Genomic DNA, 25,661 nt, shown 5'->3' on the forward strand with positions numbered 1-25,661 from the left:
CCGTTAATGGGAGCCGTCTCTCGTCTGAGCTGAGGCTCTAAGGACGGAGGAATTTTGTTTGCTGTGATTGTGGAACCCCTTGAGGCAAATTTTTCACTTGTGATATAGGGATATATAAATAAAACAGATTTGCCTTGATTCTGTTAAGCTTTGCTGACAGACTCTGTTCTGTCTATTGTATTAGCGTGTAAGTTCATCGAGTGAAAGAAAAACAGTCAAATTCCTAGTACGTGTTCACATGCTTGGCCAATGAAGCTGTTTTCTGACATAACACCAAGTTGAAGCCAGGACAGTAAAATACGCTTCAAACAAGGGTGTTGCTGCAAAGAAGCTAGACATTTTAGTTTAAAGGTCAGCATCAAAGATTATTGTCACCAATTCAGTATCAGACCAAATGTGAAATATGGTCACAATCTATTCTTCGGTTTCTCAGTTACAGCACTGAATTATGACCAGAGAAGGGTTTTACAGAACATTATGATGTCACTGTGAAGTAGATTTTTGGCATTTTTGGAAATAAGATGTCATAATTTCATATTTTTAGATGTTTTGTGAAAATGTTGATACAATTACTGGAAAGATCTCCAAAAATACTTGGTGGAAGGATGGGGAATTGTTCAGGGAAAGACCCATTGGATTTTTGGTGTGGATCCAGACCAAGTGCCATTCTAGTACGTGAATGAACTGTTTAATTACTGCTTTGTGACCTTTGACCACCCAAATCTAATCGTTTAAACATTAGTAGAAATTTGAAGAGATTTCTTCCAGGTGTTCCTGACATGAGCATGAGATCCCGAACCTGTCATTATAATCCCTCCGGTCAAAGCTGCAGTACAATTAATGTTTTTTAAAGATGCATTAACACAACAGCGTTTCTCTCATCAAGGACACAATACTCCTGCAAGAAATGATAACAATAGCAGTTGCTACAATATAGCACGCATTTATTTATTTTGGAAAGAGCAGTGTGCAAAAAGCACCAAAGAGAAAGGTAAGTGCAATAGTATGAGCTTGCAAAACATTGTGAAGTTCCCTCCTCTTGTGGAAAGGGAACAGCCGTGGAATGTGCAAAATGATGGAGGAAAAATTAAGTACTGAGAATTTCAACATTTCTCATCCTCCATGTTTGTAACGGTCACGTTGGCCCTGAACGCTTATGACGTATATCTACAGTAACACGGAATAACAGAGTGTTTGATAAACACCAATCGGCTTTTTGTGCCTCCATACAGGTAGTCTAGGATCACCAAAAAAAAATAATTACAGGATTCTTTCTTTGCACTCAGTTGACACAATATTTAGCATTTAAAATGCCGTTTTACAATACTAAGAGACTTCAATTCCACTTTCCAATCCTGAAATATTCCTCATCCCCTACATTTTAACCTATTTAGAGATGTTGGGCATAATTACAAAGAATCAGTCCTTTAATCAGATGCCTGACTCATTCAGAGTTGGCCTGAGACGCTGTTTGGCCTCATAATGGAAACTAATAAATCCACTGAGAAGTCCACCTTCTTAATTCTCTGCATGACTGCGTTTTGACTGAATAGTTATAAGGCTGCATGTAAACAACTAACTCAGAAACAAAGTCATCCCATACTCATTATTTTTCCTCTCCAGTATGTTTTGAATAGAGGTTGTGTAACATTTCATGTCAGGCATTTGAAGCAGGATTTGACCTGAGCGCGCGATTGCTTCTGCCTGGACTGATCACCTTTTTATATTGCAGTGTTTTTTTTTTCACGCTAGAGCTGACAGCACAGGCCGCCAAGGAGAGATCTTTGAAAAGCAAACATACAAACAGGACTGTGTGTTGAGGCGTTTGGAAAACATATTTGATCATTATCCATCAAAGTGCTGATATTTATTGAAAACTGAGGTGCATGTACAAAAAGCCAAACAGTCCCATTTACTGGAATGTTCCACTGCTTGTTTAGATCTATTTTAATATTCTGCTTGTTATTTTCTTCCATGAATGTTCAACACTTGTAATGTTCGACAAAACGTCACTTGTCACTAAGTGTTTTTTTGAAGTGGGTTCTTGAAATCAGTGCAATTTGTACATGTTTGATCTAATGCAAGTCCCCAGTTCACACCTTAAAGTATTTTTAAGGTCATAAATCCTGATATTTGAGGCCCAAGTATTTTTTATCTAAACATTTAAAGCTCTCCTTTCTTTGGCTGACTGGTTGAATTGGGCGATCAACACCTTTTAGTATTAATGTCCTATTTATTTTGTTTTGCAGAATATAAGCTCCTATAAAGTATCTTACAGTCTAGAATATAGTATCAAAATCAACAAAGTGCATCATGTTTCCGAGGGAACAGCAAACCACTTAACTCAAACTGAATTCCCCAAAACATGCAGCTCTCAAAATCAGCGGTGCTAAATACAAAGTGCGTATCCTCTTTCCTCTCTAAGTAGTGACAGTTCACCACGTCTCTAAACGCTAATTTATATCAAACAAGCTGCAACTCTACAAACTGAATGGAATGTCTTAAGGCGAATAAGAGAAAAAATATATAGCGACCAAAAAAATATATGTATAAATGTAGAAGCTTCAAAGCCAGCATTTTTAAAGATTCTTATTTAAAGATAAACTGCAAAAGCTTTGTTTGAGAAGCACCCTGACGACTACGGTGGCTGAGAGGTCTCACGCTAGCGCTTTAACAGGAAACTAGAATACAAGTGCCACCTGACGGAAACACTAACGACATGTTGACGATGAAACAGAGTAACTTTCTGCATTAAATCTTTATTCTTGTTGTGGTCATTTAAGCTTTCGTGTGTGAAAACCCGGTCAAGCCAGTTACTGCTTAAAATGTGACGCTTCTTATTTGAGTTGTAATTAAGCATCACGTTGTAAGTGGCAACTGACTTGTCTGTGTTTTCACAAACGACAGCTCGCTTGACTCGTACATCCATGACTTGACCAAACTAACTCTGCTTCGTTCACTTTTGTTGTGATTGTGTTTCCATTGTGTGGCTTTTGTAGTTGTGTTGTCACTTTTTCATTCGTGTTTTCTGTTAATGTGCATGTGTGAGACGTCTCGGCCGCTCTGAACAACATATCAGATGTGTTCAGCTGAAATAAGTGTTTTTCTTTAGTTTTTTAAGTAAACATTGACTCGTCTGTTAGGAAACTGGAACAATTGACCCCTCAGTGAATCCAGTCATCTTTCTATGAGCAATTCTGCATAATAGAGATGATTGTGTATTGGCATCATATTTGAAACCTGTGCCAATGTACTTTAGCTGCATGTTTGTTACAGTTGGTGGCGTGATAAGGCTTTACTGCTGAATGTGTGCTTGTGTTGTGTGCTGGTGGCACTGCATCGAGATTATGAGGGTTCAGAGTTCTTCTAACTGGATTTCTTCACGTCGACAGGAATCGCCCCCCTCGACTTGTTCAACACCACGGTCGCCTGAAAACAGAGGGGAAAGAAGGTGAGGACACTTTTTTCAGGCCTCACAGCTCCATTGCACCAATTTTTAACCCCGTAAGCAAGACAGTGGTCGATCCATCCAAACCACTTCTGGTTTGGTGGAAGCTTTGAACCAGCCACTGATAATTGTTGGGATTTTACACTGTTTTTAGGCAAAACAAACAAACAAATGCATCCTTTTTAAGCAGATTAATAATGATTCCAGTAAGACAATCTCCATCACTGGCACAGGTCTGTGGAGATGGTCTGGCTATGTGAGACTGAGCTTTATGTAAATAACACAAATTAATTGAACCTCGTTCCTGGTGATAACCAAACTCCCTCATACTCTCAGCCAATCAAATAAAACCAAAAAAAATCAGTCTTTTAACTGACTTCCTGTGTCACTAATGTGTTTGAACTGGAGTCTGAATATTTAAAAATGTAAATCTACATCTGCTCATATCATATTTTTGAATGTCATTGCGAGATGCTGATAAAACTAGCACCAAAATGGATATTTAATAAACTTGTTTTATTTTATGTGTGGCTTTTCTTTGATTGAGGTGGTTTTTTTTATTCTATAACTGCTGAATGCTGTTTTGTGGTTCTATCAAGCATTAATAGCTCCCTCTAGTGGCATTAATGGGTGCATGCATTGAAACACATTTTCCTACATTGACATGACCTGAAAGCTGTGACACCCGTACAGACAGATGCAAACAGACACTTTACTCCACCCTTATTCTTCTCACCTGCTCCAGAACGACACCTGCAGCCTGGTCGATGGCTCCGCCCACATGCCCGTACCGACCAGAGTAGCGGATGAAGGCCCACGTCAGCATGGACATCATGACCACACCCAGAATACAGTCACACACCAAAGCGAAGGTAGACAGGCCAACAAAGAGAAGCACACCCGACACTATGTAGAGGAGGCACACCAGGACAAACAGCACTGCAGGCGTCCGGAAGGCACTAAAGAGATTTTTGGACTTTTAAAACAAAGAGAAACACAGACGATTAGAAACAAATCTGTCATATCAATGCAAAAAATAACAATGTGTATCAAGTACTTGTGTAAAATTCAGATGTTTGGGTCTAAACTTTTTATAATTCAATAAAAAAAAATTCCAAATAAACCAATGTTAAATGTTATTGTTTTGACCTAGTCCTCTACCTGATTGTGTTTGCCGTAAGACTGCCACATCTCCTCCAGCTCATTTTCCAGCTGTGTCTGGTATTTATCGCAGAACTCCTGTCCGCCCATTTTCTTAGTGGATGAGAAGGAATGAAGAGCCTCTCTGGAGTTAAACACATGCTTTTCCTCCAGAGAATCAGGAGCCACATAGGGCAGGTCTCCCCCACACACCTGGGAAATGACAAACAAAGAGGAAAGGGACTTCATCATGGTTTTTGAGCTCATTATGAATATGATCAGACTCACACGCATAAAACCATTGATGCACTGGTCCTACCTGGAATTAATGAGTCTTAGGTGATTAGAGTGGACAGCTCTGAGTACATCAGTTCACATCTGACATTAGAATGAGTCTCGACATGCATCTCATGTGAGTAACTACATCATTTGTTGGCAAAGAACAAATATGCTGTCATATGAAGCTGAAATCTGAATGATCGGGTCTCGAATGTGCCCTTGACACGTCTGAGGTGCGTTCACACCTGAACTTAGATCACCTGAGACTCATGTTAATGACAGGTCCGAACAGGTGTTTAGATCAGGCTGATGTTAGTGTTGTTCTCATAAAGCAATTTTTAAAACATGTTTCAGTTAGTTGTTGTGGCGCCGGAGAGAGATAAAATGATGAATTAACAAAAGAAGAGGTAGAATGGTGGCCAAATGGACGATCTCACCCAAACTCTGTTTTCTTCGTCTGTTCAGCACAAATCTCATTGAATATAAATAATATAAACATCTGGTTGCATCAATTGTTTTCGTACACTTTAGTGTTTGATGTATTGTTTTTAAAGTCTTAGTGAACTCACCTTCTCCATGCTCTTGTAATACTGCTCTTTGGCTGTGGCTACAGCTGCCAGGTTGTTGGCCTCTGCTGTAGCCTGGTGAGACAAACAGAGAAATGTTTAACAAATTAAGTGGTAAAACAAAACACAGGTAAAAAATCACCCAAGTGCTGGTGAGTATGTTAATCCTGAACATACCATGAGCATCGTCTTTGGCTGTGGTAAATCTTCACCCTGGTAAATCTTGATGTAAGCCTGGTAAGACAAAAAAAAATACATTAAATAAAGTAAATCTGAGGAAAATTGATTAAGGTTGAGCAGGAACACTCGGATGAAGATCATGTCACCTTGAAGAACTCGAGCAGGCCCATGCAGGTGACCTTGTTTCCGTTTATCTCTTTCTCAGCCAGATGATCTGGATTCAGCAGTTTAGGAATCAGACTCTTCAGCTGATCTCGGAACTCTGGCGCCACATCTGACAAAGTATAATCAACAACAGTTGGGACAACACTCAGTATGTCAGGTGGTCTGCTAAACACCAAGTTTAAACAAAGAAGAATCCAAAATAACAGGATCTTACCGCGAAGTTGTCCCTCAAATGAGGGGCTGGTGGCGACCTTCAACCCAGGGTGAGGCAACAGGAAGCAGGAAATTTTGGTGAAGCATGAATGTATGTGATCCCTCACGGTTTGCAGCTCCTCGTGTTGGGCCTCCTTAACCTTTAAAAATCAATGAAAGTGTTAAATCACAAAGGCTGATCCCAATGTAATTAAGATACGCAGCTGTATGTAGATCAAGTCCAAATAAAACAAATCACAGGTACCTGCAAACGTTTATCTAGGAACTCGTTGCCTCCTTTAAACCCGTAGGTGTACTCATAGGGAAAACTCCAGTCCCTGATAAGAAACATCAGTGACTGTGGGAGGAAGGGAAAGATATATATTTTTTTAATGTATGAAATACGATCAAACAAAGCAACAAAAATCATCAGATAAAGCATCAGCAACAATGCATTGTAGGTTTAGCACCTGAAAGGGTTTCTGGAAGATTTCATCCAAAGCAAGACGACCATACTCTGTGAACAGCTGTGAGGAGGGTTAATAAAAATTAATACAGATGCAAAAACATTTAAGATCTTATCCTTTGTTTTCAAAAATGTACACATAATAAACGTTCTTCACTAACAGGTGTTCTGAATCAAAATAGTTCTTGACACCATCAGGTGGACTCCAGTGTAAACAGACCTGTAGCTGCTGCAGGTCGTCCTCTTGAATGTTCTGTGACAGGTTGTAGATCTACAGAATAGAAACAATGTAAGTGTCTGTTACAAGAATACTGAGAAATTATCTGATCAATGGTAATTGGAGTAGATCACTCACCTGTACTGAGCTGGTCATGGTGCTCAGGGCAAAGATGGTGGCACAGTCCTTCACCGTGGACTGATCATCGAATGCTCCCTGAGTGTCCATCAACAGCACAGCCACCTACGGCAGAGACAACGCATTCAACGTGGTGGTTATGAGAGGGAATACTAATACTTCGATTTGTGTCTTAGACCTTTTAATAGGAAACATCCTTTAAATTACATTTATCAAAGCAACATTATATCAGAAAAATACAGTATAAATTACGGTTCATGTTCATGCCCGGCAGTTATACTACATGCTAAGGAAGAAGTGTCAACCTTTAACTTCAGCGTTATGGGTTATTCAAGTTAATTGATTAATTATTGAGAGTGGGAAAGGTCAGAAAAGTAATGAAAAACACGTTCATTCGAAATTCCTGGACCCAAAGGTAAAGTCTGAAGATTATTGGTGTTCATGAGATGTCATACTCCCAAGAATGGGACGGACAGACAACCCCAAAAACATAATGCCTCTTGGCATTTTGTTTGTTGACACGCACAAACACACACGCACACACATATATACACACACACAGTACATAAATAAATAGATGAAATGTCTGTGTACCTCTGTTCCGTCGCTCTTTGGGACGAGGAACACTTCACTCCACAGCTGGATGCCTGTCGTCTCTGGTTCTGATCCGCCTCTCCAGGAGAATCCAGTCAGCGGCTCATCATCCTCACCCAGCCAGTTCTCGTCCCCCTGAACAAAACAAAGTACTTTTTAAAGACATGTCAGGGGCTCGTGCCAAGTCTTTCCACAGAACTCCAGATTCAAACTTTTAAACATGTCTTGTCGTGTAGTTCAAAAAATATGTAAGTAGCATCAGCAGGCATTTTACCCTGAAGTGTAAATAGGAATTTTTCTGTTCTTCATAATTTAAAACCCGATGAAACACACTTAATGCAGCACAGACCTTGGTTTATAGAGCTGGTAAATTTTAATTGCACTGGTTAGATGAGAGAAAGATTCAAACTAATCCAACATTAAGTCTGGTGGTGAATCTACAGGAAATTCCATTTTTTTTCAATATGAATCAGATTTATCAATGAGCACAGATTCCTACACAATTAAAGAAAAACATAGAGAGGCGTCCACTCCCTAAAAAAAGACAATACCTTAAGTCTCAGCTCAACCTGTTCAGTGAACTAGTTAGTTCACATATTCAACCTGGTATTGATGTTCTATGGGCATGTACATTTTGACTTCAACCAGAGACTATTAATAGTTTTCCAGTTTATCACACTTTCAACACAAGAATGGGAAGTTTGTTGGTTTAATCATATAATGTTAGAATTGTATTCTTTAAAAAAACATTTCAGACATTTCATCATTAACATAGTGTATTTTCGGTGAGTGATTTTGACCTCAGTAGACAGATGTGATGTGTGGAGAAGTGAGATGCAGAGATCATGAAACAGCTTCACCCACCTTCCTGTGCATGTAACGGATCATGAAGTCCAGCAGGAAGCTCTTTCCTTTCCTGAAGGCTCCGGCCACCGACAGCACCACCACATGTTTGTCTCGCACCTCTGGAGCCAACAGAATCTCAGCCAGAGCCTTCGTTTCCAACCCAAACGAGTGGTCGTCTTTAGACACTGTGACGATCTGAATGGGACGTGGTTCACCCTTCATCCTTCTGGAGGTAATAGTCCCTGTGGAAAGACAAGACCAGTGTTGGTTTTGGAATGTTTCTGCCTCTGTGTATTTGTATCTGATCCCAGAACATGTTTATGCAATACGGTGATAAAGTGGCCAATCAGCCGAGGGACCAACTAGTTTGACATAATACACAATAAAAGAGAGTGAAGAAAAATCCTGGATCCACTTCAACATTAAATGGGTTCTTCTCAGGCCTGGGCTCCGTGCCACCAACAAATGGTGGGTGAAGTGTTTGAGTCCTCTGGAACTCCAAAAGTGTTTTGTGGACTCACCCACTTCACCCAGCACTCTATCAGACACAGTGGTGAGTAGAGAATGTTCATTTTGGGGAGAACTATATAAACTTTAATACAGGCTCAGGGCCCACAGAGAAAAACAACAACAATACATACAATCAATACATTACATAAAAATATACAGGGAAAGAAAGGCACTCATGCCAGTGTTCCCAGATCTTGGATGTGTATTTGACCGAGCTGCGTCCAGGCTCTGTCATAAGATCAATTATTAGATTTGTCGAGCGGTCCAGCCGACTCATAAACTTAAACGCTAGGTTCCTCAGCAAGGCCATGAAGGTGGTTAGACCCATATTACAAAACAACTCACTGGCTCTAGTACTCCTGGGAACTATCCCTTTAAGTAGATTTAGCACAATCCTGCTGCCAAATAAACCAAAAACAAACACACAAACTTCTCCAGTATTTGTTTGTGTCGGTTTCTACTGAACAATCAGGCATGCAAAAGATCTTTTCCCTGGGACACAGTGCTCAGCTCTGTGTGCAGCTGACTTTGGGATGTCATGCTGCTTTGCCTACAGCTATTTCCACTCCTCACCACACTGCTTCACCATCAGAGCAGCTTCAGTCGACTCTGTTGTGGCTCTGCGGTGTGTGATGAGGACGTCCTCTCCCATGGTGAGTAACACAGGGCGGTGCTTTCACAACAGAACCTCGCTCTCTCTCTCTCTTCTGCCTCTACCGACACTACGCCTCAAAGGTGTGGCTCTCATACCGGGCATTGCTCTGCAGTGAGTGGCACAGACCTGAGCAGCCAACACACACCTAACTCTATATTTGTAACGTGCACTTTCCTAATAAGCACATGAGGTAAAATAATCAGTATAAATCAGATGCACAGCAGGAATCCACACTGTGTGGTTTCCAGTCGGAGGCACTGACTTGGGACCAGCTAAGCTAAACACGTCGCATGTTGTATTCGTGTATTTTAAAATAAGTTCCATAGCAAACTTTGACAACTTAAGCTCATAACCATTAACGGTGCAGCTAGCTAGCTAACTAGCTAACGACTGCGTGTTTTTTTTTTAAACTTACAACAAACGTATTTGTTGTGAGCTGCTAAACAGATTAACTCTAAAGTTGCTGACAGTGAGTTGTGTTTAGATACCTTCTCGTAGCGGTGGAGGCTGTTTCCGTGACGTGTGACGTGTTCTCTGCAGCTTCCTCAAACACAACCTCACGAAAGTCGACTCACAACTGACACACAAGTTTTCTTTTCGAAACTGGCATGAAAACAAGCATGAGAACTTTTTTCCAACGCGAAACTAACAGACTTCCGGTTTCAGACTGCGCAGGGCCTCCCGGGAAATGTAGTCTCTTTGGGCTTTCCTGTTCCTACTTTAATGTATTTAAGAAATACGTTACCCAGGGTGCAAATCAAAGTCCCGTACCTGAGGGAAATGTAGTTTTTTGTGGTCATGTTACGAATGCGGAACTGTGGCAAAGGTAAAACCATCATGACTGAGGTGTTTTCTTAGTGGAAATAAATATGTGAAATATTTCTGTTGGTGAAAAAAGACATGTAAGCTTGGCAACAGGTTTTAGTTTGAGGATATGAAAATATTAAACACACTTTATTTGTTCCTTCGACCTGTGTTATTACGCCCTCTAATGGTGAAACATTTATAAAACAACAATATGCAATGGAGTTTGAAAATTCACAATCTTATCCTGCAACATTTTTTGTGGTGGACCTAAAAGCAAGAAGACCAGTTTGTATCTTTTTCTTTTTCTGATCAAGGTATCTTTATCTACAATGCAAAAATAGAGCAACCCCAAAAGGTAATAGGATAAAGTAATCATGAAGAACAAACAAGAGAAAACAAACAAAATATAGCCAGACTAGTTCATAAGAAACGAAAATGCATTTAATGAAAGTTATAAATAGTTATTTATTTAGTTAACCAGGCAGTCACATTGAGATCAGTTTTTTCCAAGAGAGGCCTGAGAACAAGAAACATGCACAATCAGCCACAAACCATCAAACACACGCAACAACAAAACAACCCAGTTATTAATTAATAAAAACGGTCACAAGATTCATGAAAAAAAATCCAAAAGTCAAGACAGTCCACCCAAAAATGAAAATTCACTCATCTACTCACCACAATGCCGATGAAGGGTTGGTCAAGTTTTTGAGTCCACAAACTACTACTGGAGTCTCAGGTGGAAAACAGCGTTGCAGCCAAATCCAATACAATTAAAGTAACTGGAACACCTTCTGCACAAACACTCTCGCCTCAGTGGAAGGGTTAGAATACGCTGTATCATCGTTACTTCCTGTAGTGGACATTTCGGCATCTCTCTGTGGTTATTTCGTAAATCTTTGTAGTCACTTCTTTTTGTGAGTATTTAAAACACAAAATATAGAAAAACACAGGCTCTGGCCCAAAACCCTCCTCACCTGTGCTTCACCTGAGCCGTTCAGTAATCCATCCATGGTGGTATTCTACTGTTGTGTTACCAAATAGACACTTGTGTTGACTGAACACAGAAACAGGCTGATTTCTTCCACAAGAACAGCATGGCAGTATTTATTTGTTAGATTACAAAATCCTGATCTTTTCAAAAAAATACATAAACAAACAGAAATGCAGTGTATCTTGAAATGTAACGTTGTTCACATGGCAGTGAGTTCATCTTGCATTTTAATTAAAAGGTCCAATCAACTTCCTGATTGAAGACAGGGTAGCTTAGCTTACAAATTAATTTCCAGGTTTTTAAGTTCACATTCACCTAAAAGACATTCTGGGAGTGGGAATTAGTAAAATAACATATTGTACATAAAATCAACATTAGAGAACATGATCGGAGGAAAGACAATGGGTGTAAAGGAATTAATTAGGATCACAATTAAAAGGTAAAGCAGTGTATCTGAATAATGCTTAAAACATTCTTATAAAGAAATGAAGGTTCCCACTTGGAAGAAACTGAGAAGCACCAGTTGGGAAGACATTAAGTGAGTTTGTGTGCTGGTCAGTTTTACATCAAAAGAGCTACTTTAGTACTTTTCTTCTGTATACATCATTTTTGGGACATACCTGAATCAAGATACCCAACTTGTACACTAGTTGGAACTAAAAACTACTTCCACCCCTGAGAATGAACTTTATTTGTTAAAAAATCACAGTGGAAACCGTAAAAAGACATGTTGAAGACCATTCACTATTAATACTTTCCTTTCAGTTTAAAATCTAGTATCATTTTGTCCATACTGTATATTTCATTTAAACATTGAGCTCTCAAGTCTTTAGTTGAGAGTAGTCAATGTATGGCATGTATGATAGTAAAGTCAGCTTCTGCATTGAAAGTGTCTGGATACAAGTGCCATCCACAGTTTTGTTAGTCCATCATTAAAGTTGATCTATGGTGTTATTTAACTACACAAAAATACACATAGGGCAGTGTTGGTGTCTCAGGTAGAAGCAGCCAATTCACAAAACATCATATCTGAACAAACATAAATCCCATTTATGTTGCTCTGCTGGAGTATTTGCTTACAGAGGATTGAAGCATTGCATTGGTTGTGACTGTGACTTGGGATATATAATTAATATACACCACCAGCCAGGTCCAGCAGTGAGCCAGCGGCCTCCTGGGCCTCTGCATCCAGCTGAAGGATCTCCACTGTCTCCAGGTCCAGCTCGGTGTCCCCAGGCAGCACCAGGTACTGGAACTGTTGAGACTGGTAGTAGTGTAACTCGATGTAGCCACTGTCGGACAGGGGGTCCTTTTCCATCTCCTCGCAGATCTCCTCATGCTGGTATTCCATCGACTCCAACATGACAAGCTCCTCGTGATCTGGTGTCAAAGGGCACGATGGGTTTTCACCAAAATTTGGATCATCAGTGGTCAGGGTTGGGGGAGAGGGCATGGAGAGGAGGAGCGTGTGACAAAGAGGATCTGGATTTAAAAAAAAAATTAAAAATGTACAAGAAACATTAGTAATGTCAGATAACTGTTCAGTAATTTGGTCGAACATTCTCAGACATATCCCTGTCCACATCAAACAAGGGGATCATTCTGTCTTAGCACATAAGAAACAGGCTGAGCTACTCATTAGTGTGCTTTATAAGAAATATCATGATGACTAATAAACACTTTATACAAACGACAGACATCATTCATTTACACTGGGTTCTGTTACTTCCGGAGCGTTTAAGGAGTTTAATAAAGAGAAAAGTCAGATATTAAGCGATGGCATGGAAAGAATCACCAATTTTTCAGATATTTCCATCAAACATGTTTTGATAAAAACTAAGATTGTTTTTTGTTTTCAGAGCATTTCTGCTTAATATCTGGTTATGAATCTCTTTAAGATGTGATATGGATATACAGTTATCTGTCGCATAATATGTAGAATTAGCTAAGTATCCAACCAAAGTACACATTGTGTTGTAAATATATTCTCGTGAAGGAGTAAAGCCTGATACGATACAGGAGCTACACAAACAAACAAGCAGAAAATGAATCACAGGATCAGACATTAATATTAATGATGTGTTGAACAACCACTTGTCACATTCTGTCAGCGGCCATGTGATACAATATGGCTCCTATGCTTGGAGATAAAATGAGGGGACCTAAAGGACGGTGAGCTAGGCTATTGCCGGGTTGCCATGGTAATAGAAGGGTGTTTCCATGACAACTGAACACAAACACAGGAACAATGTTGCATGCTGAGAAAGCTGCAGAGACGGAGAAAAGCAGCAGGTAATGAAAGTGTCCCGGAGAGCTGTCACTCTATTGATGAAATATAGAGTGGTCGAAAAGAAACTAATAAAGGGGCAAATATGAATGTTCCTGTGTTGATTAAGTGACATGAGCCAAATGTGAGTCACTAACCTGAGATTTCAATATTGTCACAGACTGCAGGCACCACATAGTCAGCTCCTTCCAACCTACACCCAACACGGCAAGAGGGTTAGACAACTACATCAATATCATTTAATTTTGTATTTAAAATACACCTCAGCAACAAAGCATCATTGAAATGTAAACACATCAAGGAAAGACGTATCTGATCTGAGGTATCTGATCAGAAAAGGCTTTGATTACAAAGTAATGCTATTTGAACACAACATATTAGTAGATGCCTTAGGGAAAGTCTTTGGAATTTAAACTTCGTCTGACCAATATCCCTAAACTTAATATTTTCATTCATTTTAATGTATTTAAAACAATGAAAAGCAGCAAATTGTCAAATTCTAGAAGCTGGTGCCAAATGTGTTAAGCATTTTTCTTTGAATAGTTGATGGATTATCAAACCGTTTTTTGACAAGTAATCAACTGATGTCCCTCACCTTCAGTAATCACTTATTTAAGATATTATGTAAATACAGTAAACCCAGAATTTGCTGGTTCCAACTCACACATTCACTATTGCATGATGCTGCTTGCTTTTATTTATTTATAATGAATGCTGTAAAATTATCATTTGTACACTTGGGAGTTGGAGGCAGCTGCTCAGAATAAATCACCAACACTCAGACAATAGTTTTTGGTTTCACATACATGAACCACGTGACAATACTCACAGTGCAGGCTTGTTTAGCAGATTGCTGTTAGTGCTGTGATAACTGTGGGTCTTCCTAAGCACCTCGAGGAGCGCCGGCCGATACTCTGGACAAACACACCACAGCGATCCCTTTCCCACGGACTGAAACAATAACACAAAGCTACTTAAAATCCCCAAACCAGCTACAACACACACAGAACACTGAAACATAAAAACCCCAACACATGTGTATACAGTATAATAACTTCCCTGCAGTGCAGTTGAGAGACTGACTTTACTAAAGAGCAGCCAATCTGGATTCAGTGTATTGCTAAAGGACATTTTAGCGAGTTTGCTGCTTTCAGATATTTATTCTCGAACATCTTCTGTATCATCATATTCAATCTCTTTTCTCTTGCTACATGACATTGTAACTCTTAATGTGTAAGTGTGTCCCCACCTGGTTCTTGTCCCTCTGAATGCGACAGAAGCTCTTGCTCAGCGACAGGTTGTGTCTAACGGAGTTCCTCCAGCCTCCAGTGGCTGTCCTGTAGTAGGGGAAATTGTTTACAATCCATTCGTAGATGTCCTTTACTGGAAGTCTCTTGTCTGGCGAGTCTTCTATTGCCATGAAAATCAGACTACTGAAGGAGTATGGTGGCTTGGATGAGGCAGGAGGAGGGTGGGTAGGTGTGGAGGCTTCTAGCTGAGGCAGTGGTGTCATTTTGGGAAGAGGCTGCAGTGGCAGCAGGTTGCCTCTCTGATGCAGCCAGTTCAGGCAGGTCAGGTCATCCTGGTCACATATGTTTGTAGGGCTGAGGCCCTCTGTGTTTTGTAGTTCAAGGCACTGAGAGGCTGTGCACTGTGAGAAAGGGGAGGAGGAGAAGATGGACTCCGCTGTCGCTGGAGAAAGTGAGATGGGGGACGGGGGGAAAGAAATGGGTGAAAGTGGGAGCGAAATACGGTCGCTGCAGGTGGTCTGCAGCGGCGAGGAGGAGAAAGTCAGGGACTCTCCAAAGGTGGTGGGACACAGGGACCCTCCAAAGGTGGTGGGACACAGGGATGAGGGTGAAAGGGTTTGAAAGCTATTCTCCATCTCTCTCCCAGGAGGAAACGTCCAGGGTCATTCAGCTGAACCAACCCTAAAACATGAAAAAAATGAATTCAAGTTTCTGTTCCAAGGACTACATGCAGTCAGATATGTATTTACAAAGTCTAAAACCCCTTTAATCAAGAATCTGCCTCAGAGGGATTAACATTATGAACAGAACAATCACAAATAGATTACAAAACATAAACTGAATTGATCCTGTGCCAGGGACATTTACTTTTTTAAAACAGTCAGATATCAGAATGATATAGTCAAGGGAAAGTATTTCTACAGACAGAAATATATTTTTAGAGAAATGTACTTTAGAAAAGTGAAGTGGCACAAGGTGAAAGCATGAGGATCTTTATCCTGTATTTGTGCATTATGTATAAGGAGATATCAATATAGATATACCCACCTACACACGCATATGCATTTATATCTATACATACATGTATAGATATATACTGTTAGCAGGTATGGTATACATATGCATATAAAAATGATATGTGCTATATATAAATGGGTATCATTTCACTGTAGTTTACTGAATAGCAGTATATGATTTATAGTATAACTATTTGAAGGTATATGTGTATATATAGGCAGATTCACAATAGCAAACAATATGATCTGAATATAAAAATGGTATGTCCATATATGTGTGAATTTCACAATAAGAGGCAGACATATGGAAGAATATAATTTGTATTTGTATTGTTTAACATTAATCTAAACTTTACAAACTGCAATTCACAACAAACAAACAATAACTCGACACTCCAGATTAATGGAAATTTGTTAGGCCACAATATTACAGAGGTGGAGAGAAGAGACTTTAGTTAAATGTTATCCATCGGTTCCCCTCAGGTGAGCATCCTCTACAAAAGGTTCAGAGTCCAGTAGCAGTTCACTTTCCCAGGCGCTAAACATGCTCGGGTCACTTATATCTCTGCTATCGAGTAAAGGCTTTAAAACCCTACAACGACAGGCTCGTTAAAAGTTACATTAAGTTTATCCAACGTTCAGAGGGTTTGTTCGTGACACCACATGGCTCCACAGGGCGGTTCAGGAGGCAAATGGCGGAACAATATAAAGTTTCATTTAGTGGAGAAAGCCGCCCTTTCTCTCCTCACAGGTGAGGGACACGGGGAGTCTGCTGGTGAGAAAAAGGGCAAATACCAACGACTTACTCACCGGGTTATCAGGAGGAGGATCCAGGGTTTGTGAGAGGTCCAGAAACGCGTCTTTTTGGGAGTGAAAGGACAGATGGACGAGTTAAAACTGGAGTCCAGGTCAAACAGCGCTGTCTCCGTGCTCTGTTGCCGTCTGGGGTTCCCATGGAAACGAAAAGGACGCTTTGCGGGGTGCGCGCTCCCAGGCAGGCAGGCGCGCTCCCGCTCCTGGTGCACAGGGGATTCACAGCCCCCTGGGTGGTGGTGAAATACGGTCAGTGTAAAGAAGTAATCAGAGTACTAAGAGGATGAGTAGTACCAGAGAATAGAGTATTTTACTAATAAAGAATTTTGGCTGGTTTGAGGTATATTGTGTTTCACATAAAACTCCTGCAGTTAAAAAGGAAACATTCCTGAGCAGTGATGCAGAGTAAATCAATATACTTACTCATATGCTGTACTTTGTTTTTTTTACTAAACTTATGGTATTATAGTAGTTCCAGGCGCAAATAATTTACTTTTTATTGCACTACATACAGTATATTTGACAGCTATGGTAACTAGTGATTCAGATTATTGATATAAAATATGACATTTAAATGATATTGACACAAATGTATCAATAATTATAATCCAAAATGTAGTATATATATTATATTTGCAAAGTGTGTAATGCTTTTATTCTTGGTATTTGACAGTGTAACTAAGCAACATATATCCGTTTCAGATTCAAGGTAATTTACTGATCTCTTGCAACATCTTTAGAATTTAATCTTATTCTTTGAACCACATCCATATTTATCAGAAAGGAAATAAATCAGATACAACAAACACAGGATTACATTCCCTGCAGATGTAGCCACGGAAAATAAGTCTCAAACGATTCAAACTGATTAAGCAACGCTAAATATATTTATTTTTTTCCTACAAAAAATCCAAACATTGTCATGCTTTGTCAAATGTAGATAAATAAAATCCAGGATTCACAAGAGTGGAGTTATGGCAGCAACATTACCGTACCAGAAAAACTGTACTGGAATCACACAACGCATGTCTGTGTCTTTGGTGGGGGGTGTAAATACTGGAAAGTTTGTCCAAAGACATTGTATAAAATCAAGCCTAATTGATTCCATGTTATGATCAAAGAAATGTCAGTGAAAGCCCTTGTGTTTAAAGTTAAGTGGCCAAAAAAAAGCATTTGTGGGTGTTACTATGTAATCACAAAAGAAAACAACTGTCTTCCATTGAAACATTTTGTCGAACTTCCCTACTGAATCAATGAAAGGATTTATGGGCATGTCCATCTGACGAGCTGTTCACACGCCGCAGCTCAACACTGTACATACATGTTTTGACAAAAAGAGTGTATAAATGCTGACGTACAAACACTCAACAACCAATTTCTGGGTCCAGTACACATGGACTTCAGGTTATTAAATACCTCATGGTCACCTGACCAAGTGAGAGGTTAACCAGTAAATAATGATTGGCTGAAAGACTGCGGTGGCCACAGTGATATAAAGGCGGAACTGGGGTTTGGTGCTTGATCCAGTTCCCATGGTGTCGTGGGAGATAGAGGGAAGTATCTTCATTTTCAGAGATCGAACCTGCGGAGATAGTAGAGGAAGATCAGAGAATCAGACTAATATAAATAACACAGAAGTCAGAAAGCTAACTGGTTTACTGTAAAGTCTTCAATTCACTTATATTTCAGGAATTACATGAAAAGACTGATAACACTCTCATGTCCCATGCTTAGCTCAGCATTAAGACTGAAAGCAAGGGTGAACATCTAAAACTGGTTCTGCCTAAAGGAAACAAAGTCTGTCTACCATCCTCTCTGAAGTTCCATTTCTCACATAAGACACCTCCAATGTAATCTGTGCAACAACTAGTAAATGCTCATAAAGCCCCTCACCTGGCACCATTACCTTTAGGATTCATAGAACTTGTTTTCAACAGTCTTTGTGCTAAGCTAAGCAGCAGCTGCCTGCAGCTTCATGTTTACTATGAAATGAGTGGTGCTTGAAGAAAATGCAATAACTAATCCAATAATACATATTATCAATTATCAGTGTAACAAAAATAGCTAATAACCACAAGGATTAATTTATATAAAACATTATGACCAGAACAGGTCAAAAAGTTAAAAAATATTTTTTGTCCTTTCCTTGGCATTAGATTTGATTTCTTACTGAGTCTGTTTTATCAGCTTGAAATTGTGGCATTTATGAAGTTGTTCACTGCTGCAGTGTTTTTAGCAACTGATCAAATTTGGTGTAATAATAAAAATCATAACACTAGAGACTAATGGTGAAAGCTGATGTATTTTGGTGTTGAAGTGTTTATATCTCACTTAGTTTACACTTGACACAAATATATTGATTTAAGTTTTGTGTGTCTTTTCTTAGTGTGTATTAAATGGAAAAGAAAATAAGTAAATATATGACCTACATAATATTTCATGCAATTCTGTTTATGTAGACAACGAGCACATTTTCTAAACCTTGACATCCAACAGAACATTCAGAACATAATATGGGGACAATTTAAGGTTCATACTAATGTTCACTTCAAAGTAGCATAATAATCACATATTCTGAGTCAGTTTGGGTTGTGATGAGGATGATGACATCAATCCGAACTCATAATACTTACTATGAAGAACATAAGGGCACATGAGGACCAGGCAAGGGCCACATAATATCCATCACTCCCAAACAGTAAGCCACACAACACTGTGAAGATCATCCTGGAGGGGGGGAGGGGGGGACACAAACAACATTCACATTGTTTACATGGCTCTAGTTTGAAATGTCCATAGTTTAAAAACAAATCAAGTTGTGTAACTCTTTTCTTTCAGCCTTTATCTGTTCTTTGTCAATAAAGAGTTATATATTAATTCGAAAATATTTGCATTTGCGTTCTATTTACCCGACATATTTGTATCCACTGTAGGCGATGAGGTCGAAGGTGGACAGGTCGCTGTGCACCGTCAGCAGGTACAAACTGAGCAGCATCACCAGCACCTCGATGATGATCCACACGAGGGCAGTGCTGGCACACAGCCCAAGAACCTCTGGACTGAACCTTCACACCAGGACAACACACACGGCTTGTTTAACTTCTTTGACACAAACATACTTGTTTTGAGTCACAAAATAAATGAGATGAGGAGGAATTACTCACCTTTGCTGAATGCCGAGGGCCATTCCAGTAAGTAAAATGTAGGTAATGAAAGCCATTGCTAAAAGACAAAAAAGGGGAAAAGGGCAATTCATACAAAAATATTCAGCCAGCTAAAAATAAAATTACTGCGTGTTAAAAAATGTGTTTTTACAGAAAACTTACTTGGGATGTAAAGATCAGGAGCATTAACATCTTGTCTCGGAGTCAGTGGAGTGTCCCGATGGTATCGAACTTCCCAGTCCTACAACAACCACACAAACACAGTATGAGACAGCCAGCAGACTCAAACACAGTTACATGCTTGTTGCTTTTTTTTGTGTACGTTTTTGTGTACGTGGGATCGGCTAAAATAACTACATAGTTTTTAAAGGACCACGTTACCTGCTGTGACAATATGGCTTACGGATGTGTTTAATCATTATAAGGACAGAAGGTCATTGTCGCACAGGATTAAGATTCTGTATATCAGGGTTTGACTACACAGCTGATAATCTGTTATCAGGGTTGGGCAACGCAGTTTTTGTCCATGTTACAGATCCATGCACCAGTGCTGTTCTTGAACACAACCTGGTTATTATGTTCTGCAAATCAGCGCACAGTATTTCAGTCGAGCCATTCAACATGTGAATGGATTGAGCTGGATTTGTGATGTTTGAAAGGGAATTTTTAAGTCATTGTTAAAGCAAGGTCATTTTGATGAAACTGAAGAAGTCATGGTATCACCTCCGTCAGGATATAAAAACAAGAGGAAACCTGAAATGTATTTACACAACACAGCAATAAAGGAAATAAAACTAATACTACAGCAGATTTGTCAGGTGTTAACTCATCAGTGGACGGCACTTTGTATTATTCCACAATGGTTTAAGTAAAACAGGAGGCCACTCCGTTGGGCTACATGGGAATAATGCCAGTTAAGCGGATCTGATCTGAGATCTCACTTACAAAGAATTTATTCTGAATGACAGTGGAAATGTACCTGCGTGTCATAATTAAGCATGTTGCGCAAGTACTCAGTAATACTAGATGTTCCAAAAATGCCACTGTATGTTACATCATCAAATACCAGTTCAGTAGACATCGCCCAACCCTTATCATTAGGATCAATTGATCATTGGTTTTGGTTATTACTTAGGACTTGTTGAAAACAACAAGAATACAGAATATCACCTGACTTAATCCTTTAGGTAAACACAGCCATGACATACTCTGTGCATATAAAGTAGCAAATAAGTATTAAGTATAAGTATTAGGGTAAATACAGTTTGGAGTATTAAGGGTCAAACAGTCAAATCTATGTGACCCTGTTCTTAAGTAAGGAGTTTACACTCTGTGTGGTTTCTACATTATCAGGGCACAGAATGTTTGGAGTGTTGACTTCATTTACAATCTGAAACTGAGTGTGGGAATTAATTGTGCTTTATTCTCTCACTGGCAATCACAGCATCACTTTGTTCACACGTGAAGCTGAAACTTTGATTAAGTGGTTGGTTATCGAGTTTGATTTGTCTAAATTGTGATAAGTGGGTAAAAATATGACACACGATAAAATGATCAGTCAGTATTTAACTGTTTTAAATGTTTTGTCCCATCTTGGGACAACGTCTGACAGAAGGAGTCGTGTTAGATTACCTGGTGTGTGTACGGGAACAGGAGGATCATAAGCTTCTTCAGTACGTATCTGGTATCAACGGCAAAGAAGTATTTCAGCTTGTTCACAGACACGAATCTGCTGAACTGAAACGGAAGAGCAAACATCGACTTAACAAGTGAGGAGCCGCAGTCTGCCAAAGTTATTAAAACAATTGAGTCATAGTCATATCTGAAGAAGGCTGTGCGCTTAGGATTATGTATCACTTTGGCTTGACACCCAGTCTTTGTATCCTGAACCACCTGCATATCAAAACTGCCAAACAAGTAGAACAGCATCCCTATTGTTTTCATCTGCCACCCACGAGTGATGAATTCATTTGAAATGAAAGAGAGTCTGAATTGTGTCCTCTAAAAAGTGACAAACATTATACAGTAAAGTCTTAGCTTTCAAAGAGGCCCTGGATGTAAATAACACCAGGAACAGGATCATTAAAGACAAGCTGAACAACAAAAAGTATTACGTTTCTCCTGAGTAGAGACTAGGGACGGGAATCGGCAGGGACCTCCCGATACGATCACGATACTTAGGTGGCGATACGATATGTATTGCGATTTCTGTGGGTATTGCGATTCTGTAAGTATTGCGATTCGATATTACGATTTCCTGGGATTTATTTTTTTTTTAATTTTTTTTTTAAATACTGGACCATGGAAAAATGTTGAATCATTCCTTCAAATACAACACAGTCAAATTGCTATAGCAGAGTGCTATAGGTAAGTGCTACTAAATTTTTTGTTTAAACTTTTATTTGTTTAGTTTTTATTATTTTTAAACAAACTATGTTTAAACAAACAAAAAAAGGCATAAAAAATTACACCTGCATGCACTGCTGTATTTCAGAGGCCTAAACTCCTGTTTGGACCTAATATGTAATCACACTTTGAGGTGAAAAGACTTGAGCGGGTCTTGATCTTCACAACCGTGGTGAAAATTCCTCCGAATGCAGTTATGGGTGTATTTAAACCCGTATATACTACAATTAACTTATTAAGATAATTGGTGCAAATAATCCAATAAAAGGATCAAAAAGGTTAATTGTTTAACACCTTTCAACTGCATACAGTACAGAACATCTTATGAATATCGTGCCTGTCCCTCACCTCTTTGTTTACCATATCCTTTCCCGTGTTGGCTAAGGAGGAACCGTACATCATTGCAGCGTTGGCCATTGGGTCGGCAAACAGGTTGTTCCCTGCAGCATCTCCTTGCATCTCATTTGCAGGTCCTGCCATATTGTACCCCGGAGTTCTCATGGCTGGGGCTCCAGAGCTGGTGTCCTCAAACAGGACTGTAGGGGGAACTGCCCGACCTCTCTGTTTAGCTGCAGAAAAAATGGACACAAAAGGAGCAAAGATAAGATGAGAATTCCTTTATTTGTCCCACAATGGGGAAATTTGCAGAATTACAGCAGCAAGAGTAAAACAACATCAGCAAGTAATAAGTAACCTAGTGTAAAATATATGGAAAATGATGAATGTAATTAAACTACTGGAGGAGGATGAAGTTACTATTTTGCTATCCACAATCTCAAATACAAACATTTACTTAAATCTACCCTAACTGGTTATTAAACTAATCCTAGCAGTTAACATACATCATGTGATAGTGTGATGACTAAACTCACATACGAAGAATCCTCACTGCTGTTCAGCAACATTGTAAAGAATCAGGAATGTGATGCCGCTTCGGGTGCAATTGATCATAGGTCAGCAACAACTCAAAAAGCAAAGATTAAACTTCTGTACTTCTTGATAACATTTGAAGCTAACTTTGGTGAAAACTTCACAATTAACCTATTTAACTATTATAATCACTCATCTTGCTGTTATTTTTCATATTGAGGACAATATACTGTCTGTGTTCAAATAGAGCTGGAAAGATGATATGAAACACCCATTCTGTGACCCACATTTAGGTAGTTCCCCCAAAAAGTCCAAACTTTGTTCGACCATATCTTCCTCAACTGTGGGTTCTATGCTTTCTTGTATGATGACATCAGCATCAAAATGTGATGATTTGACACTGACTTACCCCAATGAAGCTCGTGCAGCTCACAAAGATTATACATTTTCAAATGTTGGTCAAAAGGGATATTTTGGAGGATGTAGTTTTGTAACACTTTTGGATTGCATTGCATCACACTAGACAGGTTTTTTCTCTTCTTTGGAATATCTCATCCCTCACATGTGCACTTCTGTGTAAGTGCATTAGGCATGTCAGTTGTTTTGATTCTTATCCATCACACAGGAGCCTCATGAAGGCGTGTGATTGGTCCCATTTTCAATCTGTAGCCTGACTCTGACCCAAAACATCCAACCAGTCATGGAGGACTTAAGTATCTTCAGAGACAAGGACAAGGAGTCCCCCTCAGGCATGTTGGACTGGACATACAGAGCCCTGATCTCAACATGAACCATTACTCCTGCACAGTTCTGCAGATCAGACGTGTTAAGACTCATGGGTGTAAGATTTGCTGAATCACTGGTGTATGAGTCGGTTGTATTAGTTTGTGTCTGATTAACTGGGATGTTTTGATGAAACATCACCAGTCCGATGACAGGACTGGTGCTCTGGGTGACTCCAGCTCCAGGGAGGAAATAGGAAGTCGCTACTTTCAGCGGATAGTTTGCAAAAACTTTTCAGAAACCGTAACAGATGATTCACCGGTGACTCATCTGGACACTTACGTGCTTGGTAAACATGATGTGGCAAGTCCATTGTAACCTTCGCTGACGATAGCTGAAAGCAACAACACAAAAAAAGAAGGCATTGACACGTTAGCAACAGTTCAGCTTATTATTGTTAAGCTAAGCTAACTAAATGTAGCTCCGTGCTGCTACATCCCAGCTAACACTGACTCGACCCCAGCTCACATCACCCTTATGTCAAGTCTTGGTAGCTAACAAGCTAACAAGCTAACCTGCACATAAACTTATCCGACGGGAACCACAGCTGCTGCCAGTCAACGCGAGCTAACAAGCCGATACAGCTAACTTATCAACCGGATTATTTTAGCTGAAGCTCCGCTTGTAACGACAGACGAGATCCGAGCGTCAGAGAGAAGTGTTGTAAATGTAAACACGGCTCGTTTCAAGACAAATACGTGACAATAGTGCAGAAAGTACCGAGGATAAAAGGAGCTCTTACCTACGCAGCTAACGGTGGTAGCTAGCTACGTGGCTATCAGACTGCTGGGGCTGATCCCACCCATTCGCTGCAGTGGGTTGACTCCACTGTGCCTGCGTGGCACAAAGCATGTAGGTGTTAAAACACAGAGAGAGATCAGATCCACCAAGAAACATCAGTGCTTCAGTGTGTCACTTCTCTGTTTAATAGATGTTTAATAGGGCACAACTTTAATACATCTGTGGGCAGACATTTAAAAGATCTACTGAAGTTAATATATACAATTATTGCAGTATTCAAATACAGTAGATCATACACTATGATGCATTGCTGGAGTTGAAATAAATGAACCCCTTAGTTTGTGTTTTGTCTTTCCTCAATATAATTATCTTAAATGTTACCCAGATAGGCTACAGATCTGGGCCATTTGAGGCAGGGATGAGGCACTTCTGGCCTTATTGTGCATGTGGGCCTAAGGTGGCATAGAGAGCAAAACTGGTAATGAAGAAAACACATGCAAATAGAAAAACCAGGAGCAAATTAAGAGAACAACTTCACCAATTTGACCACACATGCCCTGCAAAATTCCCCAAAAAGTGATGAGCCTGGCTGAAGTTTAATGCTTTGTCAAGGTATTGAAGTCTGCTTCTCGTCAGTGGCGATAGTTCATCACTTTTGGGTCCCCTGGAAACACTTCTGTTCTGAGTTTGCTTGTTATGTGACTTTTTGCAGCGTGTGTCTGTTTTAGTATTTGTATTCGGTGCATGTGTCGTCAAATTGATGAAGTTGTTATCTTGATTGGCACATGATTTTTCTATTTGCATCTGTTTTCTTAAGTTGCAGTGCGTTGGGCTCTCTCGGCCACCGTGGGATGCTACGTTATACTTAAACTTCAGCACAATTCTGAGAAAAATACTGTACTTTTAAATAATTAAAATTGTTTGACAGTTATAGCCTCTAGTCACTCAAATGTTGAGATTATAAAATACAATAAAAAATAACTTGATAGTGTATGTGGATTATAAATATGTTTGCTATATAATGTAATTATATTTAGCTACATTTGGTCCAGCTTCAATGCTGCAACTTTTACTTCTGTTCCTTGAAATATTGTGCTGCTAATACTTCCAAAACAATTTTACAGGACAATTTGA

The 25,661-nt window shown here is 39.6% G+C and overlaps 3 protein-coding genes across 5 annotated transcripts; all 3 read right to left on the reverse strand.

Moving 5' to 3' along the window:
- Positions 1–927: 927 nt before the first annotated feature.
- On the reverse strand, positions 928–10,041 carry atl3 (atlastin 3). Its single transcript, XM_061079110.1, has 14 exons — positions 9,885–10,041; positions 8,250–8,473; positions 7,386–7,520; positions 6,792–6,896; positions 6,657–6,707; positions 6,441–6,497; positions 6,236–6,328; positions 5,993–6,131; positions 5,760–5,887; positions 5,611–5,667; positions 5,437–5,508; positions 4,610–4,801; positions 4,185–4,424; positions 928–3,429 (listed from the first exon to the last, which is right to left on the reverse strand). Exons 2-14 carry the CDS (start codon positions 8,451–8,453, stop codon positions 3,367–3,369), a joined length of 1,536 nt encoding a protein of 511 aa, XP_060935093.1. The 5' UTR covers positions 8,454–8,473; positions 9,885–10,041; the 3' UTR covers positions 928–3,366.
- A 2,285-nt stretch (positions 10,042–12,326) lies between these two features.
- Positions 12,327–15,369, reverse strand: si:ch211-145o7.3 (forkhead box protein N2). Its single transcript, XM_061079183.1, has 4 exons — positions 14,734–15,369; positions 14,314–14,435; positions 13,622–13,677; positions 12,327–12,679 (listed from the first exon to the last, which is right to left on the reverse strand). The coding sequence occupies exons 1-4, from the start codon at positions 15,367–15,369 to the stop codon at positions 12,327–12,329; spliced, it is 1,167 nt and encodes a 388-aa protein (XP_060935166.1).
- A 2,062-nt stretch (positions 15,370–17,431) lies between these two features.
- yif1a (Yip1 interacting factor homolog A (S. cerevisiae)) lies at positions 17,432–24,615 on the reverse strand. Of its 3 annotated transcripts, none has more exons than XM_061079938.1 (9): positions 24,529–24,615; positions 24,069–24,120; positions 22,482–22,702; positions 21,360–21,464; positions 19,890–19,968; positions 19,728–19,785; positions 19,473–19,628; positions 19,197–19,290; positions 17,432–18,145 (listed from the first exon to the last, which is right to left on the reverse strand). In XM_061079938.1, exons 2-9 carry the CDS (start codon positions 24,097–24,099, stop codon positions 17,987–17,989), a joined length of 903 nt encoding a protein of 300 aa, XP_060935921.1. In that variant the 5' UTR covers positions 24,100–24,120; positions 24,529–24,615; the 3' UTR covers positions 17,432–17,986. The 3 variants fall into 3 exon arrangements, with proteins under 3 accessions (XP_060935921.1, XP_060935922.1, XP_060935923.1); XM_061079939.1 differs by having other exon boundaries at positions 24,507–24,603; XM_061079940.1 differs by lacking the exon at positions 24,529–24,615 and adding an exon at positions 24,302–24,323.
- Positions 24,616–25,661: the final 1,046 nt, after the last annotated feature.

Source organism: Limanda limanda, chromosome 10 (genome assembly GCF_963576545.1).
Source record: "Limanda limanda chromosome 10, fLimLim1.1, whole genome shotgun sequence".
NCBI lineage: Eukaryota > Metazoa > Chordata > Actinopteri > Pleuronectiformes > Pleuronectidae > Limanda > Limanda limanda.